Here is a 25,588-nt window from a genome sequence, read left to right as displayed (position 1 = left end):
CCATATACATAATTGAAAGCTTGAAATATGAAAAACCAGGGCATTCTCATTTTCTGAAACTAGGAGGTTTTCACACTGTGTGGTGGCAGCATTTCAAAGAAGTCCAAATTGACTTAAATTTGCTTTGTAATATGCATTATGAAGTTATTAAACTATTTATACGATTCTGATGTAAAATATATTAATATTTAATTAGATATTCTAATTTTTATGCTCTTTGGCTAATTTTATTTCGTAACTTTATTACTACAGAAATTCTAAACATTTGTTATCCTATCATTATGAGATTTCAATTTGTGAAGATTGTGTTGCTTAAAGACAATGCTCAGTTTGTTTCACACAAAATTTAACCATAAAACAACCTCGAATACTTAATATGTTCATTTTTGAATTCTTTAACGTTTATCAGTAACAATAGGTACACTTTTTAAGATCTGATTGTCCTATCACTTTTCATCCGAGTACTAATGTCTAACTGAACCCAAATAAGAGGATATCCTGTATTGCTGCCAAATCATATTTTGATACAAATGAGAAGTTTGAGGAATAGTAATACTTTTTTATCATATCCAAACTCCTTTTCTGATGTAGATTTGGCAAGAAAGAGGGGGGGGGCTCCTGTGAGAGAGAGAGAACAGTTCTATTAATATTAGTAATATATAAACTTTTTCTTATATATCTCTTTTGTTTATATACATTTCTTCATTATTATTTTTTTATAATGTGCTGAGGATTCTTAAACCATCTATATTTCTGAGTGGATTTATAATATTTATTTCATACTTTGTGATTTATACTTATAGAACAAAATAACCTAATGTTATTGCACTCATTTTATGGAATGTAGCTTTATTCTCTGCTATGCATATTCACTGGGTATTACATAGTTTGTTTAATTTATCACACAAAAAAACCAAAAGTAATGAAAATAAATAAATAAAAGTAAATCCATCCAAGTAGAGTACATATTAGATTATCAGCATAACTGCCTTAGAACACAATTGGAACACACACACAAAAAATTGCAGCCAGCTTCCTCCCTTTCCTTTCTATGCCAAGTTGCCAGATACATCAAGTTAAAAAGTACAAAAATATTTTATTGGCCACCTCACTTCATTTCAGCATTAACATGGCTTATTACTCAAATTATCTAATATTTGTGATCATTAAATTGAAATTTTGACAGTATCACTAAAGTAACTGAAGACCACGAGATTCAGTGCTACCACAAGATTTTAAGTAAGATGAAAACTATTGAATGCACAAGAATTCGTAATTTAAATAACACTAATCTTTTCTCAAGCAGAAATAATGAAATTAGTCATTTAAAGACTTGACATAGAGGTAAAAGGTTCTTTACATATTGGGTCATTAAAAAAAATTCAGCGTTTTTTCAAATCAAAGCATATTTTCCTCTAATTATTTTGTTACTGCTGATATGGAATGATGTTTATCAAAGCAGATGTTTAAGTGTAGTCTTTTATGCTTGCATTACATAATTATAGTTAACAGCATAACTTTTGTTTTAGTGCAGTGTTAAGAATGGAGAAACCCAAAATTATTTTTTGTCATATTATCCTTTTTTATTTTAAAAAAGGGGAAAATGCAAGTTACATTGCTCAGAAAATATGGACAAAAGTATTGTTTTTCATGATACAGTTTGAAGGTGGCAAAGAAATTTAAGCATAGAAATTGCAGCCTTAAAAGGGATGCTGCTTTGCAAACAAGAACTTATAGAAAGAAGTTATCCCTGGAAATCTATGCTATACAAATTCAGGAACTGTCAGACAGACTAATACTCCAAAAAGTAAGTACATGATCATTTGAAGAAGATTGGACATGTAAGTTGGTATGCTACAGAAGTAACCCATACTTAACAGAGCAGTTTATGCTTTCCTTCTTAGGCATGCACTTCTTTGTTAAAAATAAAGAAGCTCCTTTTTAAAATAGCTCATTACTGAAGATGAGAAGTATATACTATACAATAATGTTACAAGAAAAAGATAATGGGTAAGTCAAAAGAACTTCCTTTAGAAACACAGATAAGGGGCTGCACCTCAAAAAGTATAACTCTTTGCATATGGTGGGACTACTAAGAAATTGTATACTGTGAACACTGCCTCCAAACCAGATAATAAATTGAGAAAAATATTAATCCCAAATGGCAGTTCTAAAAGCAGAAATCAAAGCTAAGCACACATAACTGATTAATTGTTGAGGTGATGTCTTTTACCATGACAATGCTTGTTCTCACATTTCAATGAATGTCAAACAAACACTGAGCGTATATGGGATATTTTGGGTCAACCTCATATTTACTAGACCTTTTCCCTCAGATTATCCTCACCTCGGAACACTTCAGAATTCTCTGAATTACCTAAGTTCAGTTTCTTTGTCAAACAGCACCTCAATAACTTTTTTACAAATAAATTAATGACATTTTAAAAAAGGAATTTTCCTGCTGGAGTAATAGCAAAAAATCATAACAAAAAAAAAAGGGGGTGCTTATGTGAAGATTCAATGAAACTTTTTATGTTTTTGTACACCTTCATTTGTATTTATCATAAAAAACTGGAAATTTCTGCATGATGCACTATTTAAAAAAATATCTGTTTGTAATAGTTTAAAAAATTAACAATATAAAAGAGTAATTCATCAGCAAGACTATTAAAAAGAAATGAAAAAAAAATACTTTTGATTTATTCTGTATAACTTGATTTTTCTGCTGACACTTCTTTTGTACTTGTTCGAACCTAGATTGAAAGAATTATTAATGTCTATATAATAAAAAATATGTAATGTGAAAACATTTTTATAATGCATATTATCGGGAGTATAAATAAGTCTCCACTGTTTATTATTAAAAATTGGGCATTTATTGTAAAAAAAAAATGGTATGTTATGTTTTATTCAAAAATATTGTCCATCTCTAGCCACTATTTTTTCCCATCTTTCTGGCAGCATATGGATACTGCATCGAAAGAACGCATCATCTTTCGAGGCTATCCTCAGAACAACCCAATTTTGGGTATCTTCATATGATGTGAAATGTTGCCCAGACAGGCCATGCATCATCAATCAAAACAAGTAGTCATCAGAAGAAGCAATGTCTGGTGAATACAGCAAGAGGGAGAAAACTTCTCATTTGAGTGTTTCCAACAAGTTTTGATCAGCATCACAACATGTGGATGAGCGTTATCATGCAAGAGAATAATTCTGTTATGTATGGAGTAGTAGTGGGTGAACTTTTCTTTGAGTGCTAGGCTCAGTCTCATCAACTGTCTTCAGTAGACAGTCCCAGTAATAGTTTCATTTGGTTTGAGCAGTTCATAATATATGACATCAAATTGATAGCATGATTTTTTTTAAATGAATTTACATGAAGCTTGGTTGTCAAAATTGAAGCATGGCCAGGTGGTCCCCATGATTTCTTCTTATTTGGGTTATTGTAGTGGGTCCACTTTTCATCACCAGTGACCATGCGATGCAAAAAAAAAAACTTTTCAAGTTATTTTTAATTTACTTTATGCCTGGCAAACAGCATTTCATATGTTAAAAACTGACGTTCAACATTTCTCAGCTTCAGTTCATATGGAACCGAATTTCCTTGCTTTTGAATCATTCCTGATGATTTTAAACAATGTGAAATTGCTTTTGAGTCACTTTTAATGTAAATGCAAGTTCTGCTTGCATTTGGCTTAAATATTCATCCAATTATGCTTCCCATTGCGCGTCTTTGTAAACTTTTATCCTTCTGCTATGTTCTTTGTCTTCAACGTCAAATTCACCCTTCTTAAACTTTTTAAAACACTCAAGACAATTAATTTCTCTCATTTAAGGCAGCCCCACTATATGCTTTTATAAGCAATCGATACACCTCAGTCGCACATTTCTTCGAATGAAAGAAGTAAATCAAGTTTCCACAAATGATGCTCATTTGGCTCAAAACTCAACATTTTCGCATGAAAAGATATATGGTGCTGATATAAAATCGCTAATATTTCAAGGTTATGTTGTTAGCAGATGTCCAACCTTATAATACGACATTTTACATCAGACAATTTTAACAAATAACTTACTGGTGGTGCCATTTTTTTGTCAAATGGCAGAGACTTGTTTGTACTCCCAATATTTTTACATTTTAATAGCATAACTGTATCAAAACAGGTTTATAATAAAATAAGCATAAAACATTACATTCTTCATATGGAGTGACATAATGAAAACTGTGGTAGATGAAATATAGAACTACATAATATCTGCATTATACAAAATACAATTGCGTATGAACCTTTTAAAGAATTAAAATATCTAAAGTTAGACATTTCCCTTAATATACCATTACTCTCCAGGACAGAATCTATACATCAAAAACACTGTACACAATACTGCCCAATTAAATACAATTTTATCAGCAAGGTTGTTTTAGGAGGTGAGAAGTCGTCAATAAAATATCCATCCTATTCATGTAATACAGTGCGTCCGTAAAGTCATCCAGTACTATATATTTAAAGTACTATATTTCAGCCATCTAGTTAAATAATTCTCATAACAAAATGCTTCATAACAGATTCTATGAAAACTGTGTCATACTGAAATTCAGCAGCTTGTTACATTAATTATATAAAAAAACAAAATTTTGAAAAGGAAAATGTTTTAAATTACATTACCATGTAATTAATTACAATTGTAATTTTAATTTCCACTCTATTTTATAATAAATATTAATATTTTTTTAAAAATAATTTCAAATATATTTCTTTAAAATTCTGCATGAATTGTGTTAGGTAATTTTTTCATGTCACAGTAGCGAGGTGATAGGTTAAATACATACATATTATTATTTTATATTCTGATTATTTAATCTGGAATGAAAGTTTTATTGACAATGTGAAATAAATTTGTTGAAATGGACAAATTCAAAATAAATATATTAACTACTTTTTATGCAAAATTTGTGTTATGTGGCATTTATTGTGCTATTTGTATAAAAATATTTTCAATGATAATTTTTTTTTATAATGAAGCAACATTAAAAGAAGTGATGCTAATTAAAACAAGTACTGTCAGCAGCTGGATTCAAGCTGGGGACTTCTTGCATACATCGCCATATAGTATTCAGTACATTCTTGCCGTCGATATAAGGATTTAACCTTTTCTGAATGGGTGTCCCATATATGCATTCCCTACAAATGTCTCTCACAGCTGAGTATGCCACCTATACATTGCTGTAAAGTGAGCTTAGGAGGCGGGTGATGCATAGGTGCCTTTTAAACTGAACCATTTTTTAAAGATCACTAGATGGCATCCTGTGTCTATTACTTTTGAACTAAATATAGTTTTAGTATCATAACCTTCAGTCTAATCATACTTTGCCTGACTTTGATGTAAGCTGTTGCAAGGGAGGAGGCAAAACGTAATGTAAGCAAACAAAGTTCAGCTCTTTAACACACCATATGATATTTGCGTTTCTGATATCCTTCAGATTCCTTTTTATATTCTTTTCGCTACTGTGGAGAGTCTTTTAGGATTATATGCGGGATTCTGTCATGCTTTACGCTACTTTCGGATGCATTTCACGTATTTCCTTTTTTATTTTGGAAAGTACCAACTGCAATTTATATTGCAAGAAAGTGTTATTTATCAGAGAAAGTAATGATGGATGAGAATAATGATTCATTTTCTAAAGAGTTATAATGTGATATTTTTAGTGATTCTGGTATATGAATGAAATATGTATTTTGTCAGTTTACCGTGTGCCTGCCTTCCCATGAAAGATTTTATTACTTCTTTTTGTAAACAGCCTTTCTTGTACTTTTTTATTAATTTCAAAGTTTATTAATGTATTTTGTCAACTGAAACTTCGGAATAATTTGAATGACACTTTTGATAATTAATCCTCAAAGTAAACTTTTTTAAATATTTTCCATTTAAAGTAAAGATATTTAAATGCTAATTTTAATATATAAATGGCAGCTAAAGTAATAATATGAAATAGTACCCAAAAATTACGATGTTAGGACTTTATTCGTGTGTGTGTGTGTTTTTCCAAAGTTAGGCTTAGCAATACAAAACCTCCATGCTATGGGATGATACCTTCCGACTCCCCTCTGACCCAAAGGAATGTCTTAAACAAAGGCACATCATCTCAAAAGGGTTAAATAATATGAATGCTATTAGGAAATTTATTTTTTCAAGGAAAAAAAGGGGACAGGTGTGTCTTGTTCTTTCAAATATGTATTAATTTTAAAGCCCTCTGTAGAATTATGGTAAAATCTAGAAGCTCAAAACTGTACTTCCATTGCAAGTTTACCTTAGACCTTTGAATATATTAAACTAGATATTCTGGCAATAATCTTAACTTATTTTTTAACTACTCTGTATATTTAAATCCTTCTAATACCATTTAAGAGTTAGAAATTTTCCATATGTAATACCTTTAGTTATTTTCATGGCTTTTATGCAATTATTTTAAGAGTCTGTCATTTTATACATTTTTATATCATGATTTCACTATTCAATGTAACATGAAAAAAAGAGTGGCAGTACTTTTTTAATTATCAATAATTCAGCTAACTCTGTTTTCAGTTATTTTCACTTCTCAGAAAAAAAATTAAAATGTAAAATTTTATATTTTAAAAAATTTATTTTAATAAGATCCATCATTAAAGATGGTTTATAGCTCAGAACCTGAAGTTTTCTCATTAAATAAGTTTGCAGATTAAAATGAAGCAATACCACAAGCATATATATGAACATAAAAAAATATCAGTTATTAAAAAAATTTAAAGAAAGGCTTAATTATGTTTGAGGATAATCATAAGATGTTCATTGTAAACAGAAGAGAATGTGTTAATGAACAGTTTTTCAGTTCATGCTAGGATAAATGTAAAAATAATTTAAAACTTATTGTTAGGCTTTTCATAAACAATTATATCTTAAATTTAAGCTATATGATATATGGCATTAGAAATACTTTTATTCATTACAATATAATTAAATAAACAGAAATATCTTAGTGATTAGATATTTAAAAATTCCTTGAACTATATATATATGAAATTGTATTATATGCAAGTTATTTTAAAAGTACATACATTGCTTTTAAATCATTTAGTTAAGCAGCATAATGTTTTAAACTGAAAAACTTTATGGAACATTGAATAACATTCTGAAAACTGGCAATCTGCCAAACATGGATGAAAAACGAAAGACTTTCATCCATGTTTGACAAGGAAGGAAAAACAGAAATTATTGGGAACTACCAATGCAATGGTGATATCTGCCTGATTACATGAATAGTAAATGTCCTGGTTGCACAATGTAATGTAAGAACCCCTCCCACAAAGAAAAATTAAGTTGTTGATGTCTCTAATATAAAATATGTTGGCATTAAAGAAAACACAGATAAAAGAAAATATATGCTGATAAAATTATATTATAGTTTTGGAAGTATTTTCTTCACTCCTCCAGCCTTCTATGATGTTGAAGTATATCAGTTGGGCCAGATGGTATCAAAGCTGAGCTATTAAATATTAATGAAATGAAACTTAACTAAAGCAATCTATTATGTTATTCATGATATACAGACATAGGAACAAATGCCTACCGAGTTGGAAGAAGGGTCTGTTTGTCCTATTTATAAAAAAGGAGACAAGTTAGAATGTTTTAATTAAGAGGAATTACTCTATTAAATACAGCATATAAAATCTTCTCCAACATCTTTTATAAAAGATTGCAGAGATATACTTCTAAAATTAGTGGGAACTACCAATGTGGTTTCTAGAAAGGCGATTGATTCCAACGATTGATCAAATACACTCTATCAGACAAATTTTAAATGAACAAAGGAATATAAATTTGACACCTATCATCTGTTTATTGATTTTAAAGCTGCATATGACTGTTTAAGTAGAGAAAGATTACTTGAAACTATGCTGGAATTTAACATCTCAAGGAAACTGATCAGCCTTACAAGGATGACACTTAAGGTGTGTGAAATGCAGAATTAAAATTTTGTCTTTTTCCTCAGCTTTTTTATACTGAGAAAGGTCTGCAATAGAGAGACTCGCTTTCTTATCTGTTGTTTAGCTTGGCATTGGAAAAGGCCATGCAAGAGCTAAAAACAAGTGGAACTATTCTTTAAAGAACAATTCAACTGCAGGCTTTTGCTGAAGACACTGATATCACTGGATGATCTAAACAGGCTGTTGTAGAAGCATTTGTCTTGCCTGAATAAGCAACAGGGAAGATGGGTCTAACCATCAGTGAGTCTAAGACAAAATTTATGAAAAGAATTTATGGTAAGAAATAAAATCGTAGACCTACCTCCTTCAAAGATCAACAATTATACTTTTGAGACTGTTAAACAATTTAAATATCTGGGTACAATGACTTCAAGGTGCAATTATATTAAAACTGAAATTAAAAATAAGGTATCTATGGCCAATAAATGTTTTTATGGATTCAAAAACCAACTCAAATCCTAATTAATTGGCATAAAAACCAAAATAAGTTTATATAAGATCGATAAGATATGTGGCCCTATTTCTATTACATTTCTGAGGTTAAGGCCCTTTTATTGTTCTCTTTTTTTTAGCATCATCTCTCCTGCCTTCGAGTGGACCTTTTAAGTGATGTGCTTCTCAGCCAAGGGGTTACGAGATTTTAGGTCGATGGATTACGAGATTTTACGTTCGGTACAACCGAAGCGAATGCTGGTTACTTAACCAGACAGAGAAAGATCTACTGGTAATATTTGAAAAGAAAAATTCTACGGAAGATTTTTGAATCGGTAAGGTAAAATGAACTGTGGAGAATATATACAAAATGTAATGAACCTGATAGTGTCGAAATTGTAAGGGCATCTCATATTAGATGGTTAGGCCATATTTATAGATATGATGATGCATTTCCTACTAAAAAGCTAACCTTTCCAAAAATAGAGGGGAAGCAATGAAAAGGAAGTTTTCATATTCTTTTCCACACTATTCACCCAGTTGATGGCTGGATAGTGTGGAAAAGAATTTGAAATTGATAGGGTAAACTGATGGGAAGCTGTGGTGCTAGATAGGGTCAGATGGAGAAAGCTTGGAGAGGCAGCCTTGGCCTGTAGCAGGCTGTAGAGCTCAAGAAGAAGTATTTTATTGTATTTAATAGCTTTCTAATATTTTGAGACAGGTTAAAACAGTAGAAGACCAAAAATTTGCAACATATGAAATATGTGCTACTTGTTCAAGATGTTGATAGTGAAATGCAGATAGCTTTGACAACTTTTGATGCCATTACTAAATTACTAGTGGTAAGTTTTCTCATTTAGAATAAAAAACGGTGCCATATTCAATGGATTATCACTTTTATAACTGACACTAAATAAATATCTTGTCCAAAGTCACTAAACTCATACTGTAACTGAAAGCTAACACTGTGCAGTTTTAATTAATTAAAATGGCAAAAATTAGAATTTTGATGATCTCCCATTCATAGACCAGCAGCCAAAATGCGTTCAAACATTGCAAAGATAGCAATTCTGCATTATGAGCCATACTATACATTGTGAATTGAACATATTTTCATTCAGGGACACTTTCCATGTGAGACTATGATAGAGGGACTGAGGTGCATTTTACAGTTTAGCCCTTACTAAATGATGTAGAATCCAGAACTAAATTCTCTTAGGAAAAAGAATTATGTCACATTCTTGCCACTAGATGGCGGGCATCTATCTCTTCCTTTATTTTTGCTGTAATTGAGTTCCGAGAACAAGACTAGATTGGAACCGCTCTGAGGAGCATAAAGACGAAACTTCAGAGAATTAAAATGTACTGTCTTAAAATAATTATCACCTACCTTGTAAATAGTGTATAATAGTGTTTTATTTGAATAAATTAAAAAAAAGACAAGATGGCCTGTTAATTCTAATAGAAACTCTTACTGGAAAACGTGATTATTAGAAGCCTGGCGTCGAGAACACTGAAGATACAGCAGGTAAGGAATTTTACATTAATTTTATTGTAAATAGAAGAACCTGATACAACATTTTTATGGTGCCCGAACAGGGACGCCAGGTTTTTTGAAAAGTTCTAATAAAGTGAATTCAAAAGCTGAATATTAAAATTGAAGATTTTAGTACTTGTTCTTGAAGTATTCAGCAGAAGAATAATTTTGTTTTCTAAGTAAGAGTTAAATATTTCTTTTTCATGAGACGTATATTTTTTGTGTAAGTGTTTGAATCTAAGAAAGATAATGGCAAAAGTAGATAAATTAAAAAAGAAAAGAAGTATCTTAAGAACTGCCTTTACAAAACTATTTAAGAAAATCGAAAGTGAATTAAATAAATCTGAAGGTAGTATTAATAAGCTCGAAGAATTGTTAGAACAGCTTAGTGCTAAAACCGAAACACTATCTAATGCCGATGTAGAAGTTGAACCAATTCTGAGTGTAGATGAATTCGAAAATGAGTTCGAAATTATACAACAATATCGCGAGAAGATAACGTTATGGAAATTCAGGCTTAAGAAACGTATTAAGGAACTTAATCATGACTTAAATGCAGCGAACACTCAGCAAAATATAAAAGATACACCTAATGTTAAATTACCAAAACTTTCGATTCCCATATTTTATGGGAACAGTAGTCAATGGCTTACTTTTTGGAATAGTTTCGAGCCCTCAATACATAATAACGAATCATTGAACAAAGTAGACAAATTTAATTACCTGAAAGCATATTTAGGAGGAACAGCTGCTAGTTGCGTTCAAGGACTTCCGTTATCGCCAAAACATTATGATTCAGCAATTCAAATCTTACACGACCGTTTTGGAAGGAGAGACATTCTTATTAATGCACACATGAATAATTTGCTGAATGTTGAATCATTAAAAAATGCGAATGACATAAAAACATTTCGTAACTTGTATGATAAAGTACAAACACAGATTAGATGTCTGGAAGCATTAGATGTTGTATTGGAATCTTACAGCGCTTTTCCACGCTTTCATTATCTTTACATATTTCTGATGCCACGCTGTCAGAACTGTGGAGGCTTGATGTTATCGGAATAACAGATCCAGTTACAAAAAAGGCTAGAGAGGAAATGGATTTGCAAGCAAAATTGCAGTTCGAAAATTCTGTATCTCTAAACGAAGAGGGGCGTTATGAAGTCGCACTTCCGTGAGGGGAGAATCATGTACCACTCTCCACCCACAAGGATTTAGCTTTGAAACGTCTACAATCTACCACCCTGAAACTTCTATCTCAAAATTTATTTTCTTCATACAATGCAGTTTTTAATGACTGGTGTAACTTAGGAGTGATCAAAGAAGTTACAGAAAATATAGCGGTTGACTATGGACATTCTTTGCCACATAGACCGGTAATCAAAGAAAATAGCTCGACACCAATTCGACTGGTGTTTGATGCGTCTGCGAGGAAACAATCGTCTCCTTCTCTAAATCAGTGTTTGGAGTGTGGACCAAATTTGATAGAACTAATTCCATCTCTTTTGTTGAGATTTCGGGAAGGCAAGTTTGCTGCTATAGCAGACATTGAGAAGGCTTTCTTACAGATCAGTGTAAGGCCTCAAGATAGAGACTGGCTTCGGTTTTTCTGGTGGAATGATGTGGAAGAAAAGAAAACGAAAATATTTCGTCATACTAGAGTAGTATTTGGGGTTAAGAGTAGTCCTTTTTTTGGCAGCTGTTATAGAATTCCATATACAAAAGTACATGAAAAATTCCTCATATGATACGGAGATGATAGCTAAACTCCTGTGTAGCTTCTACGTAGATAATGTTGTTGCCAGTTTTGACAAAAAATCCGAGATGATCCAATTCATCGAAAAATCTCGAGAAATAATGTATGAAGGAAAGTTTAATCTTCGAGGTTGGTTACATAACGGAGATAACTTGAAACGGGAAACTATTTCACCCGTATTGGGTCTGTTATGGAACTCTCAGAAAGATAATTTAACTTTCAATCTGAATTGGCTAAAAGGTTTTGAAATGGGTATAATAACGAGGAGAACAATTCTCGCTGTAACACAAAAAATATTTGATCCTATTGGAATTGTGAGTCCTGTTCTCTTGTATCCTAAAATATTGTTGCAGAACCTATGGAAAACAGGAATTTCTTGGGATACTGAAGTCGACGAGAGTACAAAACAAAATTTTGTGAATTGGTATAAAAGCCTTTTTCTCTTAAAAGAAATATCCCTCCTACGTTGGATACATTCCAGCAAGGACAATAGAAAGTTCTGCAGCATTCACACATTCTGTGATGCCAGTAGTAATGCGTATGCTGCTGCAGTTTTCTTGAGAACTGTGACGAATTCTGGAGTTGAAGTTCATCTGTTGGCATCGAAGTCTAGAGTAGCTCCCATGAAATCTATTACGATCCCTCGTCTGGAATTGATAGCTGCTACGATAGGTGCTAGACTATGCTCTTCTGTTTTAAATCGTTTACAATGGCAAAATGTGGAAACGCATTTTTGGATGGATTCTACAACAGTTTTGACATGGATTCAAAGGGAAAAGATTGTCTGGGCTGTCTTTGTGGAAAACAGAATCAGGGAGATTAGGAAACTGACGGATCCAAAAACGTGGAAACATATTGCTGGAACAAAAAATCCAGCTGACCTCCCATCAAGAGGTTGCACCGCCAAACAACTTTTAGTAATTAGATGGTGGGAGGGCCCCGACTGGCTGAAGAAAAATCAAGAAGAATGGCCTAGACAAAGGGAAATACCGGACATGGAAATAGTGAATTCAGAAAAAAGGAAATCAGTCATTTCTGCACTAAATACGCAAAGGGTAGAACATTTTTTTGAGAAATATTCATCTTACCATAAAATGTTAAGAATAACTGCTTGGATATGCAGATTTATCAACAACTGCAAAAGACCAGATTCTAAACAATCAGTAGAACTCACGGTCCCTGAAATAGAAACTGTAGAAAGGAAAATATGCAAGATAATACAGATAGAAGCATTTGGCAAAGAACTTAAAGTTAGCAACCTTTGTACCTTTTTTGACTCAGATGGCCTTATTTGGTTAAAGACCAAGATTACTAGAAGAGAGGAAGAAGAAAATTTTCTCTGTCCAATTGTATTGCCCTCAAATCATGACTTAGTTCATAGGTTAATTTTAGATTACCATTTACGACTATCCCACGCTGGTATGCAATTCGTACTAGCCAATATTCGACAGAAATTCTGGGTCCTAAGAGGAAGAAAAACAGTACGTAAAGTTCTTATGAAGTGCGTTCGCTGTAGAAGATATAGCGCAAAGAATATACAGACTGTTCCAGCACCTCTTCTTGAAGATCGAGTTCGAGATGCTCTGGTGTTTGAAGTGACCGGAGTCGATGTAGCCGGTCCTCTTTATTTAAGGAAAGAAAAAAGGCATGGATCTTGCTCTTTACTTGCGCCGTCTATCGTGCGATATATCTTGAGCTGATAGAAAGTTTATCAACAAATGCATTCATCTTGGGATTAAGGAGATTTATTGCCAGAAGAGGTCGTCAAGTATTATTTACAGTGATAATGGCACTAATTTTGTTGGAACTGAAAATCTGTTAAGATCGATAGATTGGAAAGAAATAGAATGTCATTCAACTAGTATGAGAATACAGTGGAAGTTTAATCCCCCAACTGCTTCATGGTGGGGCGGTTGGTGGAAGAGGTTGGTACAAGTAGTGAAGAAGATGTTGAGAAATGTTCTCGGAAAGTCCTGTCTCTTACGAGGAAATGTTGACTATACTTTGTGATATCAAATCAGTGATTAACTCAAGACCCCTTACGTACCTTTCAGAAGATCCAAATGATCTTACGGCACTAACTCCTTCAATGTTTCTACAAGATGTGCACGATGTCGGAATACCAGACTTAGACTACCTGGATACCATTAATCTGACAAAAAGACGTTACATCTAAACTCCGAACTATCAGCGCCACCACATCTAAACTCCAAACTATCAGCACCATTACATCTAAACTCGAAAATAAACCTACGTAAGAACGTAGTTAGAACTCTGAACCCGAACTTGAATGACTGTTAGCTGGAGAGCGCGTAATTTTCATGTAACCTAATAATTGTATATAAAATGTATAAATGTATCTAAATATAATATCTTTATTTAAACAGAAGTGTCAGTCTTTATGCAAAAGCTTGGAATTATTTAGATATTTCATCGAATAAGAATTTAGAATGGAACAAGCTCGGCTCCCGGGTGAAAGAAAAGGTAAGAGATTTCTTTTTACCTTTTAAAATTTTATTGAGAGATACAACAAAGATACAAGTTCTTGCAGAACTTAAGAGAACACTTTCGCAAAAGATTTCATGATGAATATTTAGCTATCCTAGTGCAAAAACCATCTAAACGATCTACTCGGACTATCAACAAAAATTACTTGATGTTTGTCAGCAGCAACAACAAGAAAAGAATAGATTGGCCAATAGGTCGTGTTGTAGAAATATATCCTGGGAAAGACAATGAAGTACGTGTTGTCAGAGTGAAAACTGCAACGGGTGAACTCCTAAGACCTGTGAAACGTATTTATCCTCTCGAACTTGATAGACCTAACTTGTTTAGTGACTTCACCATGAACAGAAAGAACTCTGCCGATAAGTGTGACAGTAATATGAACTATCAAACTAGATATGGACGTAAAACTGTAAAACCTGTTACATATTTTTAAATTGCTATACTAATTTTTGTTTCTTTTCAGTATTTTAGAAATTTAATTGTCCTAACAGTAGTCAATTGGAACATGTTATCTGGATATGGTATGAATGTAATGCAGAAAATGTTTAGATGTGTAATCCTTCTTTGTAAGTATTAATTTTTAGAGCATTAGTTACTTTTCATATTTGTGAAAGTTGTACTTGAATTTTTGTTTGATTATTGATAATTTTTTTTTTTTTTTTTTTTTTTTTTTTATTTTCCCCATCTTATCGAGGTAAAATCAAAAGGTGGGAGGATGTCACATTCTTGCCACTAAGATGACGAACATCTCTTCCTTTACTTTTGCTGTAATTGAGTTCCGAGAACGAGACTAGATTGGAACCGCTCTGAGGAGCGTAAAGACGAAACTTCAGAGAATTAAAATGTACTGTCTTAAAATAATTATCACCTACCTTGTAAATAGTGTATAATAGTGTTTTATTTGAATAAAAAAAAAAAAAGGCAAGATGGCCTGTTAATTCTAATAGAAACTCTTACTGTAAAACGTGATTATTAGAAGCCTGGTATCGAGAACACTGAAGATGCAGCAGGTAAGGAATTTTACATTAATTTTATTGTAAATAGAAGAACCTGATGCAACAAATTATTCATATTGAAAGGCTGAAATGCATTCTTAATATATCTTAATGGTTGTTGCTGTTATTTCTGGCTATATTTTGTGCTAAGAACATATGGTAGCAAATGCTGCCCCTTTGTCAAAAAACATTATTATTATAGAATTAAAAATAGTACTTTTTTAACTTATCAGAATGACACATACTAATTCATGATTAATGCTTCATGATTGAATAAATTCATGATTTACTGCAAGTACTAGAGGAAAAATAAGTTATAACTGCCAAATTAAGTAATTATTGATCAGTAAGTAATTATTTTGTAAAATTTGAGAAAGAAACTCAAACCAAACTAAAACTTCTGAAATTTTAAAACAAACTATGTAAACATGTTTAAAAAACAAAAAATAATTTTGATGTGTTTTTCTATGTATTTTATTTTGTGTAAAATTATAGCATACTTTATATATTTCTTTGTTAAAAAAAGTCAAAATGATTTTTTTAAGTCTGAATTTAATAATTTTTCATTAATGACAACAAATCCCAAAAAATCTTATAATATACACAACCCGTTCCAAGCTGTGTGAATTTTTTATCTTCTACTCTATAATAGTCTGTCTTATTAATTTTATCATTTGATTGTAATATTAATTGTCCATTATTTCATATACTTTGATTTCATATTAACTCGCACACATTTCTTCAGGGGCGTAGCTAGAGTTTCCAGCGCCTGGGGACAACTGAAGAATTTGCACCCCTTTCTGTATGCAAAGAATGGAAAGCATTCCATTTAAAAATTGGTTAGCATCAATTTGGCACCAATTGGATGCTGCGCCCGGGCACAAATGTACCCCTTACCCCCACCCTAGCTACGCCACTGCATTTCTTGCAGCATGGCTTTTTGTTAAATGATTTCTGTGTCAGTACAATTAGAAAATATAATAATTTGTAGTCCATACCCAAGACTAAGAAATAAGTCTTTTGATACTTCATCTGAGAGATATTCGGATACCATATGACATGAATATTCCATTAGCACTTCTAAATGGGAGAAAAAGAACATGATATTTACTGACCAGTGAAAACATTTTTATTAAAAAGAATAGCATTATAAATTATTTACATATAAACATATGCATTTTTAATTTGCATACCATATAAAATATTCAACTTTTTTAACTTGTTACATATGATAAGCATGTGATAATTATACAAGTAAGTTCATTATGCATAGATTTATTTAAAACTTTGCCACTAAGATGGTATGATCGTGAATAAAGTTTGACTTGTAAAATTTAGCTGATTTTATGTTGAATTTTCATTCTCTTGCCAATGCAATATTTTTTCTTTGCTATAGTGAAAAATAAAAGCTCCAATAAAAGCTCTTCTTGATTATATGATGATTACATGCATATAAATGAAAAAAAAGTAACTTAGGTATATGATATTTACATTATTTGCATTTCATATTTACACTGTCTATTTTTTTCATGGTGGTACTTTTTGAAGAAAGTGACACCACTTTTGAAAAAGCACAACACAACATTGCATGTTTTGCACGTGTACCAGGATCCGTATCAGATTCACTACCTGAAGGCAATTCGTGTGCCACTTTCAGTGCTTCCAAAATGGTCAGCTCTCTCCCATCCATTTGCAAAATAATTAAAAATCAGAAAAAAAAAAATTAACTAATACAGTACAAAGTCTGTAATACGGACTCGTCGGAACTTCGGTGATTCCGGATTAGGGGTTTTTCTGGATTATAGATCATCAATTTAAATCTGATAAGATGGCATGCAGAAATTATACAAATATATAGTGCAGGTTTCTGAATGATTAGATGATGGGTAAATGATCAGTGGGTTTGACAATAATTTTGTACAAATAGCTTATTAGCAAATTCCCAACCACTGGATTAAAAAAGAAAAATTAAATCTGGGCTTTATATGCAATGGACATTTATTTATTTATAATAAATATATCAAACAATTTTTTGTGAATAAAGCAGTAGCTGTAGGAGAAAAATATCATGTGTAATGTTTTCCATAATTTTTTAAATGAAAATTTCAGCACTCTGAAATATCAATGTTGTTAACTAAATCCGATTTTGTTTAATAATTAAAACAATGCAAGCTATTTTTGAGATAATTTTTAATGATGCCTATAAAAATGGATTTTAAAAAGCGAATACAGTCAAAAGTCATTAATTCGGACACCCATAATCCGGAATGATCTATAATCCGGACCTCAAAGCTAAAAACTTTCTGCGCATGCGCCACATTGACACATGCGCATAGGCGTTTACGTGTGCACGTAAGACCTTTTACGACTGCGCATATGCGTGTGAGCAACTGCAGAATACGTTTTCGCGTGCGCGTTTTACGTATAACGGACGGTATAAGCTAAAATTATCTAATTATCTATTTCAGTTAATGTTGATGATTGCGTTGTTCCTTAATCTTCGAATTGGATCCGGCTTATTATTTTTTGCAGATCGTAAGAGCAATTTTATAAAAGTAAACTTGAACTTTCGATTATGTCAAATAGAATTTCCGATTCTGGAGCTCCCAAAGGATCGTACAAAACGAAAGTATGTTTCGATGTGCATCAAACAAAAAGTGGAATTGCTCCAAAAAATGGATAAAGACATGAAGAATGTGACAGAGAGGTTAGTGAAAACGAAAAAATTTCGATTGACAAGTTAGTCGGTATTCTCGACACAGATTACGGGACTTGAACAGCGGAACTTCGTAACTGAACAAGAAATTATGTGTGTTTATAGAATTAAAGAGAAAGTATTATCACATAAAACGAAGCAACTTAAACAACTTACATTGAAAGAAATGTTTAATAAAGTAAACATATCAATATTAAGCTTACTCTTTTTTTGTAAATTTTGATACCCTTTAGATCATAATTGTTCTTTATTTCATAAATTACGGTTTCATATTTTTAATTTTAGAATTTCTGCATGCCATCTTACGAGATTTAAACTGATGATCTATAATCCGGAAAAATCGATAATCCGGAATCGCCGAAGTCCCGACGAGTCCGGATGAACGACTTTTGACTGTACTAGAAATTTTTTTATTAATTATTTATTAAATAACTATATTATCTAGTTTTGCCAAGACAGCTATGGAAGTGCCAACAAAAGTAAAGTGGCAGAAACAAATCAAAATGTACATAAATGCTTTACAACGTGTGCAACTGCAATTCACAGATCATTTAATTTTTAGCCCTTTCCGGCACACTACCTTTTAAAGTTAGAAATTCCATAAAATAAATAAATAAATAAAGATGGGCAGTCTAATCAGACCTTACACAGGTAAAATTTTGTAACGATAGTATTTACCATATTAATTCTGTGGGTGTGCCCGAAGCAGACTCACTGAATGAATACAGCTTCAAAAAGAGTGCTGAAGCGAGCATTGCTGGAAAGCGCATAACAGAGTAAAAGTATTTGCCTATGATTAAAAAAAAAATAGATTCTGAGCACTGTACAGGATTTAGCATTACCCAGGATGTGCCACCGGGAGGCCTGCTAAACCCCCCCAATAAAAGCTCTTCTTGATTATATGATGATTACATGCGTATAAATGAAAAAAAAGTAACTTAGGTATATGATATTTACATTATTTGCATTTCATATTTACACTGTCTATTTTTTTCATGGTGGTACTTTTTGAAGAAAGTGACACCACTTTTGAAAAAGCACAACACAACATTGCATGTTTTGCACGTGTACCAGGATCCGTATCAGATTCACTACTTGAAGGCAATTCGTGTGCCACTTTCAGTGCTTCCGAAACGGTCAGCTCTCTCCCATCCATTTGCAAAATAATTAAAAATCAGAAAAAAAAATTAACTAATACAGTACAAAGTCCATAATACGGACTCGTCGGAACTTCGGTGATTCCGGATTAAGGGTTTTTCTTAATTTTAGATCATCAATTTAAATCTGATAAGATGGCATGCAGAAATTATACAATTAAAAATATGAAACCACAATTTATGAAATAAAGAGCAATTATGATCTAAAGGGTATCAAAATTTACAAAAAAAGAGTAAGCTTAATATTGATATGTTTACTTTATTGAACATTTCTTTCAATGTAAGTTGTTTAAGTTGCTTCGTTTTTTGTGCTAATACTTTCTCTTTAATTCTATAAACAGACAGAATTTTTTGTTCAGTTACAAAGTTCCACTGTTCAAGTCCTGTAAATGCCTTGTCGAGAATACCGACTAACTTGTCAATCGAAATTTTTTCGTTTTCAATAACCTGTCTGTCACTTTCTTCACTATTGAAAGTGGTATTTTCTGGATCTAGAACCATACTATGGATTTCACCATCTGTTAATTGATTGATAATTGGGGCATTGTCATCGCAATGGAAAACTTCTGTTATACCATCATTTATTACTGCTTCTCCACATTTCTTTACAAAATCCAATAACTGAAAGATTTCATCTTTAGTTTGTGATGTCCGAAAATTGTTCAGCAGCTTCAGTATCAGTTGAAGCTTTTTCACCTGTAATTTTTAATTGTCTTATACTATGGCAATTTTAAAATTTGGTTAACCAACTTGTTGAATAAGTGCACTCAGTGTTTAAGTTCATTTCTTCATGAAATGATTTTGGCTTGAACCATTAGCATTGGACCCATCAATGGCATGTCCTCACCGCAATGCTGTCTGACCCATTCAATCATCACTTTGTCATGATCATCACTTTTACCATAACGAACCCTTTTTCTGTTATTCATTGCAAGTGGGGTATTGGAATCCACAAAAGATTCAAAAAGTTCCTTTTTCTTTTTGCTTATGTCATATACAGTTGACTTTCCAATATCATACTCCTTGTATAATTTTGAGATGGATATGCCTTTATCCATTTTCTGCAGCAATTCCACTTTTTGTTTGATGGAAATCGAAACATGCTTTCGCTTTGTAGATCCTTTGCCAGCTCCAGAATTGGAAACTCTTTTTGACATAATCGAAAGTTCAAGGTTAATTTTAATAAAATTGCTCTAACAGTCTGCAAAAAAAGAATAAGCTGGATCCAATTAGAAGACTAAAGAACAGCGCAATCTGCAACATTAACTGAAATGCCTTAGAATCACTAAAGATAATTTTAGCCTAGCTTATAACGTTCATTATACATTAAACGCGCATGCGTAAAGCATACAAAAAGAAAGTTTGTGGCCTTTGAGGTCCGGATTATAGATCATTTCGGATAATGGACATCCGGATTATGGACTTTGTACTGTATTAGATCTGCAATTAGAAATGATAAACTTAAATAAAATTAAATAAACATCTACAACTCAAAACTACCAAAACATAGCACTAACAAAAGTTCTTTGAGAAAAAGAGAACTGCTCTAATGAGAAACCAAACAGATAACTGATAAAATTACCCGTGACCTTCAGAAAATCACCCCAACAATTTCGTAGTTGATAACCAAACCTCTCCTCAAAAATAAATAAATAGAGAGAGAAAGAAAGGAAAAAAAGAAATGAAACACACATGTAGACCCACCTTTCTATTGTGAATGAGCTCACCACAGAGCTGCAGGGAAACAAACATACAGTTGTTGGTCTGGTCCTAGTATTTCAGTGATCCTACTCTGGGCACACCTGATGTTCACCGTTCAATTTTGGGCAAGTTTCAAGGTAAAATTTTAAAACTAATGTAGAATAAGGAGATTAGCATACAGCCAGAAGAATAACATGGAAATTTCTTTTCAAGCAATTCCTTTTATATCCTAAAAAAAAATCTGGAGAAACTCTTTGAAAATAGACGGCTTTAAAAACTAAACATGGCTAAAATATGTGGACTGGTTTGTGTTGTGCTACCATTTAGTATAAATAAAGAAGGTTCTATAGTAATAACCTATAGCAACCTATAAATTCCTTTTCATTCAGCTTTTTTGTGTGTTCAGATTGAAACTTTTAGGTATGCTGCAAAGGGTTAAACCTTTCTGGCTTCCGCAGCTAGATTTCTTTCAAACTCTCATAATGACTAAATAACAAAATAATTTAAAATTTTGTTGCTTATGTTTCTAATATTTATGTTGCTTTTGCATTGCTTGGCAATAAATGTGAAGAACAAGAGACATTTGCTGTCATTAGTAAAAATTCACAGGCATTCTTAACATCACTGCTTGTACAGTTTTTCAGATATGTTTGAAAACAAGATTGAAATTTAAGGTGTTTGATGACTTATTTACTAAATTATTACTTACATTCAAAATTTTGAATTTATCTTTCAACTGTTCTACGTACATGATTGATAGACACACTTTCATTTTTATATGTTATCATGTTTAAGCTCTGATATCACCTAGGAGTTGTTGACTAAAACCAATTATAGTTCGGTCACTTTTGCTTGAATGATACTGAAGAAACAAAACTGGGAGGAAAACATAAAATTGTAAATCTGAAATGTGGAATATACAACATTTTTTAAAATATAAACAGAAAAAAAATCATTACTAAATTATTACCTACATTCAAAATTTTGAATTTATCTTTCAACTGTTCTACGTACATGATTGATAGACACACTTTCATTTTTATATGTTATCATGTTTAAGCTCTGATATCACCTAGGAGTTGTTGACTAAAACCAATTATAGTTTGGTCACTTTTGCTTGAATGATACTGAAGAAACAAAACTGGGAGGAAAACATAAAATTGTAAATCTGAAATGTGGAATATACAACATTTTTTTAAATATAAACAGAAAAAAAAAATCATTCATTCCTTTAAGTTCTGCTTCTCAGAATAGTTATTTTTCTAGAATGAAGTACTGAATCTAGCAGAGGTATTTTTTTAGCTAAGTAGTCACATGAGATGGATAACATTTTTGACATTTCATAAATGTCATGTTATTCGCTTCATTATTCGTTGTTATGATTTCCTATAATAAATCTATACATATCTCATCACGTTTAAAAGATATGGCATAAATTATCAGCTCATAAAAAAGGGTGTTAATTTCACTCGACCCTGTAAACAGGTTATTCAGAATTTCAGACTTTTGTGTTATTCTCTGAAAGAATACAAATACAGTACAAAGTCTGCAATCCAGATGTCCATTATCCGGAATGATCTATAATCCGGACCTCAAAGCCACAAACTTATGCATGCGGGTTTGATGCGCGCATCCGCTTCGCACATGCGTAAAGCCAGTAAAGCGTTTACACATGAGTGCTTCTGATAGTGAAATGCTTTACACATGAGTGCTTTATGCATGTGCACATTGAAAGAAATATTTAATAAAGTAAACAAATAAAGATGAAGCTTTCTCTTTTTTTTTTTTTTTTTTTTTTTTTTTTTTTTGTAAATTTTGATACCCTTTAGATCATAATTGCTCTTTATTTCATAAATTATGGTTTCATATTTTAATTTTATAATTTCTGCATGGCATCTTACCAGATTTAAACTGATGATCTATAATCCGGAAAAATCGATAATCCAGAACTGCCGAAGTCCCGACGAGTCTGGATTAAAGACTTTTGACTGTATATATTGTTATAGTACTAATTCCTTTTGATCTAGTGTTTCATCATGTTCAGTAATCCACTCATTGTTAACCTCCTTCCCCCCAAGCAATAATTTTTAAAAAATATAAAATCTTTTTCTTTCCACATATTACATAAACCATCTTAAACATTATCCATTTAATTTTAATACTAATTTAGTTTAATTATCTTGAATATTTTTTATCAAACTTAATGTTATCTAAATTTAAGTGAGGAAGAATATCTCTGCCATTTACATGCACTATTATGTGTATCAAAAAAGTATGTGCTTCAAAATTCAGTATTTTATAAAAATTATTTTAAAATTTAGAAGTTTCAGGAAGGAAATAAAAGTTTAACTTATTTAAAAAATTTAGTTACAAAAATTAATTTGCAGTTTTTTAATTTAAAAAAGAGTGCTTTCAAAAATATGAACTAACAGTAGTTATGATTATTAATTTAAAAAAGTCATAAAGAAATTTAAAATGATTACTTGGATCAACTTCTTCATCATCAACTTGTAATGATGCAGCTTTAGAACCATCATTTATGTGAATATTTTTATTCTCCAGAGACATGGCTAAATATTTAACTTTTGTTTGCAACCACTGCAGAGTTTTATCTTTATTGTAGCAGTATACTTTATATCCAGCTGCATCTAAAGAATAAAAAGAAAAGCATAAAAAATATCTGATAATAAAATTTATTGCTGCATTGAAAAAAATATTAAAACATATTCAAAGACATCCAGATTTTTCAAAGTTGATTATATACAGGGCAGCATATATGATAAGAAGAATACCATCTTCCTAAAATGATACACACAGAAGTTAATAGGAAATCAAAATAAAGCTAGATCAGTGCTTCATTAGGTGACACCAAGTTGTCAGAAAGACTCACTAAGCAAAAACAAAATAGAAGGCTACAACATTCTCCCAAAAGTACAGTACCAACATTGAAGGCAAGCTATTATTATTATTATTATTATTATTATTATTATTATTTTTCTATTCATCCTGTACATATATATATATGTCTTTTTAAGTACAAATATCAATATAGCTTCATTTAAAAAAATCTAATCTCTACATTGCATTAACCTTGCTAAAGTCCCTAATTATTCATTTTTTCCTTTTTTTGGTATATATAAAACATATTCCTTATATTTCTCCCTCTCCCCCTCTGTTGTTTAATGTCTACACATATCTTCACAGCAAGAGACAGTGAGCTTTCTCGGCATTTTCATTGTACAGCTTTTTCTACAGTTTGGAAGTTCATCATAAAATCAAAGAAGTTACTAATATTATTTAATCCGAAAAGCGATAGTCTATACATGACTCTTGGCATGCAAAAGACTAACATGGTCATAAAAGACTATTAAATCTTTGTCCAAAGAATTTGGACAGAGATTATATATATCCAAAGGTAAATTTTATGACATAACAACATGCCTCTTTATTTTTTTATTTTTTTTTTCATATTAAGAAAAAAATATAATTTAAATTGTGAGTTAATTCTTCAATGGCTGAAGTCAAGTCTACTTCTGACTAAAATAATATTTAATACCACATATCTTAAGAATATTTTTGATTAGCAATAAAAGATTATGTTTTCTGAGAATAGTAAAAGACAAATTTAATGTAAATAATTTGATTCTGCAATGTTATGAAATTATAATAACTTTAAGCTTCCAGTACGCACGCTTGGCAATTTTACATGAGGACGCGCACGTCGTATTTTTTACGACATCTGTTATTTGAAGAGATCTTGAAGAGAAAAATAACATTATTACTTCCTGAAATGGCTGAAGCATTATATAAATACTTGCATCGTAAGTGTTACAAAAGTATAATGTCAGAAGGATTAATTTTGAAATGATGCAGTTCAGATAATTTTAATATCAGCATGTTAACATTTTTAGGATAGAAAGGGGGAAATAACCAGATTAAAAAGGAGGGTTAAATGGCTATTGCAAACTGAATAGTAAAAGACAAATTTAATGTAAATAATTTGATTCTGCAATGTTATGAAATTATAATAACTTTAAGCTTCCAGTACGCACGCTTGGCAATTTTACATGAGGACGCGCACGTCGTATTTTTTACGACATCTGTTATTTGAAGAGATCTTGAAGAGAAAAATAACATTATTACTTCCTGAAATGGCTGAAGCATTATATAAATACTTGCATCGTAAGTGTTACAAAAGTATAATGTCAGAAGGATTAATTTTGAAATGATGCAGTTCAGATAATTTTAATATCAGCATGTTAACATTTTTAGGATAGAAAGGAGAAATAACCAGATTAAAAAGGAGGGTTAAATGGCTATTGCAAACTAACGTCAATATCTTTTCACTGTTTATATATATATATTTATAAAATCAATCATTCATTATATATAATGCTCAAAAGACATTCTAGCAAGGATGAAAGAACATTCTTAAAATTGGTGTTTACAAAATCAAGCCACAAACATGAAACCCAACATTGTGTTAAAAAATTCAGGTGTAAAATAGTGTCTTTCAGTTTTCGTAATTCTACTTATTTTGCTTATCTTTATTTTAGAATAAAACAATAGTTAATAGAACATATATACATTATAATTTTGAAAAAAATTGGCAATTATATATGGAAAATTTATTTCATATATTTTAATGGTGTGTTATGAATACTGAGACCATTATTTTAAAAGGTTACAAAGTAACTTAATTCATCTGACATATTACTATAAAGGAAAGAAATATATAGAGAAAATAATAATATAC

The 25,588-nt window shown here is 31.5% G+C and overlaps 1 protein-coding gene across 2 annotated transcripts in view; it reads right to left on the bottom strand.

Annotated features, from left to right (window-relative positions):
• LOC118192277 (ribonuclease H2 subunit B) overlaps positions 1-25,588 on the bottom strand; it is a 115,912-nt gene that overhangs the window by 7,931 nt on the left and 82,393 nt on the right. For both annotated transcript variants that reach the window (XM_035363203.2, XM_035363202.2), the window contains 3 exons: positions 23,316-23,480; positions 16,257-16,338; positions 2,693-2,753 (listed from right to left, as the gene is read on the bottom strand). In XM_035363203.2, the coding sequence (XP_035219094.1) occupies positions 2,693-2,753; positions 16,257-16,338; positions 23,316-23,480 (308 nt within the window). The remainder of the gene's footprint in view (positions 1-2,692; positions 2,754-16,256; positions 16,339-23,315; positions 23,481-25,588) is intronic.

The sequence above is a fragment of the Stegodyphus dumicola genome, chromosome 1 (assembly GCF_044657685.1).
Source record: "Stegodyphus dumicola isolate Sdum_Otavi_A_Nest chromosome 1, ASM4465768v1".
NCBI classification, from domain to species: Eukaryota; Metazoa; Arthropoda; class Arachnida; order Araneae; family Eresidae; genus Stegodyphus; species Stegodyphus dumicola.
Note: the sequence above shows the minus strand (reverse complement) of the source record. Positions and strands in the feature narration are given on the sequence as shown.